The sequence below is a fragment of the Poecilia latipinna genome, unplaced genomic scaffold, assembly GCF_001443285.1.
Source record: "Poecilia latipinna isolate Pla-1442-1.1 unplaced genomic scaffold, P_latipinna-1.0 Scaffold2627, whole genome shotgun sequence".
Classification (NCBI taxonomy): domain Eukaryota; kingdom Metazoa; phylum Chordata; class Actinopteri; order Cyprinodontiformes; family Poeciliidae; genus Poecilia; species Poecilia latipinna.
Window position 1 is genome coordinate 1 of NW_015115243.1, and position 1,365 is coordinate 1,365.

General features: G+C 47.0%; 1 protein-coding gene across 3 annotated transcripts in view; it reads left to right on the top strand.

Moving 5' to 3' along the window:
* The first annotated feature begins 624 nt into the window (after window positions 1–624).
* Window positions 625–1,365, top strand: part of LOC106938566 (lipid phosphate phosphatase-related protein type 5-like) — a 31,369-nt gene continuing 30,628 nt past the window's right edge. Inside the window, exon 1 of one of the 3 annotated variants that reach the window (XM_015020656.1) lies at window positions 625–1,165. In XM_015020656.1, coding sequence (XP_014876142.1) covers window positions 962–1,165 — 204 coding nt within the window. In that variant the 5' untranslated portion in view covers window positions 625–961. The remainder of the gene's footprint in view (window positions 1,166–1,365) is intronic. The other 2 variants (XM_015020658.1, XM_015020657.1) reach the window with 2 other exon arrangements.

The window sequence follows — 1,365 nt, forward strand, 5'->3', positions numbered from 1 at the left end:
CTATTCTGTCTGGTAGCACACTTTGCCAGGACTACACGCTTCTTTTGTTTTTTTAAAATGACTGTATTCATCCAGTGGCGCAACTACACATTATTCAGGTGGATGCGAAAACATAAATCGTCCACGCTTCCAATTACTGAATTAACATTTAAGAATTGTTCAGCTTGGACTCTCCTGACACATTAAACACATCGTGGTCAAACGTAAGCGATTGGAAAAACTGAAAAACTTCAACAGACTCCAACCTTCCAGGAAGCACTTGTTTGTTAATAGCCGAGAATCAAGTGTAGTACAAGGAGCTGGTTTCTACCAGGCTAGTTTTGTGTGTTTATATTTTATGTGCGTTGTCGCGAGCTGGTGTCACATTCTGGGTGTTGCGTACTTTAACACGTTGTTACAACAAACGTGCCTGGCGCTGCCTGCGCTGCCCAGAAACACAGCCGTGCTGGTGGAAGTATTTTTGGGAGCACTTTAGTAGAGACATCAGCAGACTGTTTGAAGCACGTGTCTGCAGAAACATACTTCACCACCCGGCGCACAGGCTCGCGCGAGTCGCGCCACACATATTTGTATGTTCCGCGCGCGCACACACACACACACACACACACACACACACACGCACACACACTGTTTCTACAAATACACTCAGCTCAACAGTAGTAGGTTCGGTGAGTGCCAGCCCCAGAAAGGCTCTCCTCCTCCCGCCTTCCTCACTCTCACATCATCTCCGTCCATCTCTGCCTTGTTTTCTTGCTCGTGCTGTTTTCAGAGCTGCTTTGATGTTTTCTTTTGTCAGTCTATGAAGCGAAAAAGCGTCATTCTTACCCCCTTGTCCGTGTCGGATATAACCTCTTACTCTGCCTTCTACCGGGTCCGGGTTTCCTATGCATCTTCTCCCCGTGACTGAGGGGAGCAGGGACTCGGTTCTCCCCTCTTCATCCCACTTCCTAACGCCGGGATAATGTTCTATTTCCAGCTGGTGATCATGGCTGGGACGGTGCTGCTGGCTTACTACTTCGAGTACACGGACACCTTCCCCGTCCACATCCAGGGCTTCTTCTGCTACGACAAGAGCTTCTCTAAGCCCTACCCCGGTCCGGACGACGCCAGCAAAATCCCGCCGGTGCTCATCTATTCGCTCGTGACAGCCGTCCCTACGGTCACGGTAAGAGTTGGATTGTTTTAGCTGCTAAAGTAGGAGCAAAGTATGCTAAAAATGAATTATTTAAAAGAAAAGTTCAAGTAATGTGATGGGTCTGTTCTGTGTTTTTATTCGGAGTTGGGTAGTAACTAGTTACATTTACTCAGTTACATTCGAGGAACTTTCTGGACAAATTGACTTTTAGGAGTTGTTTTTTTATTTTT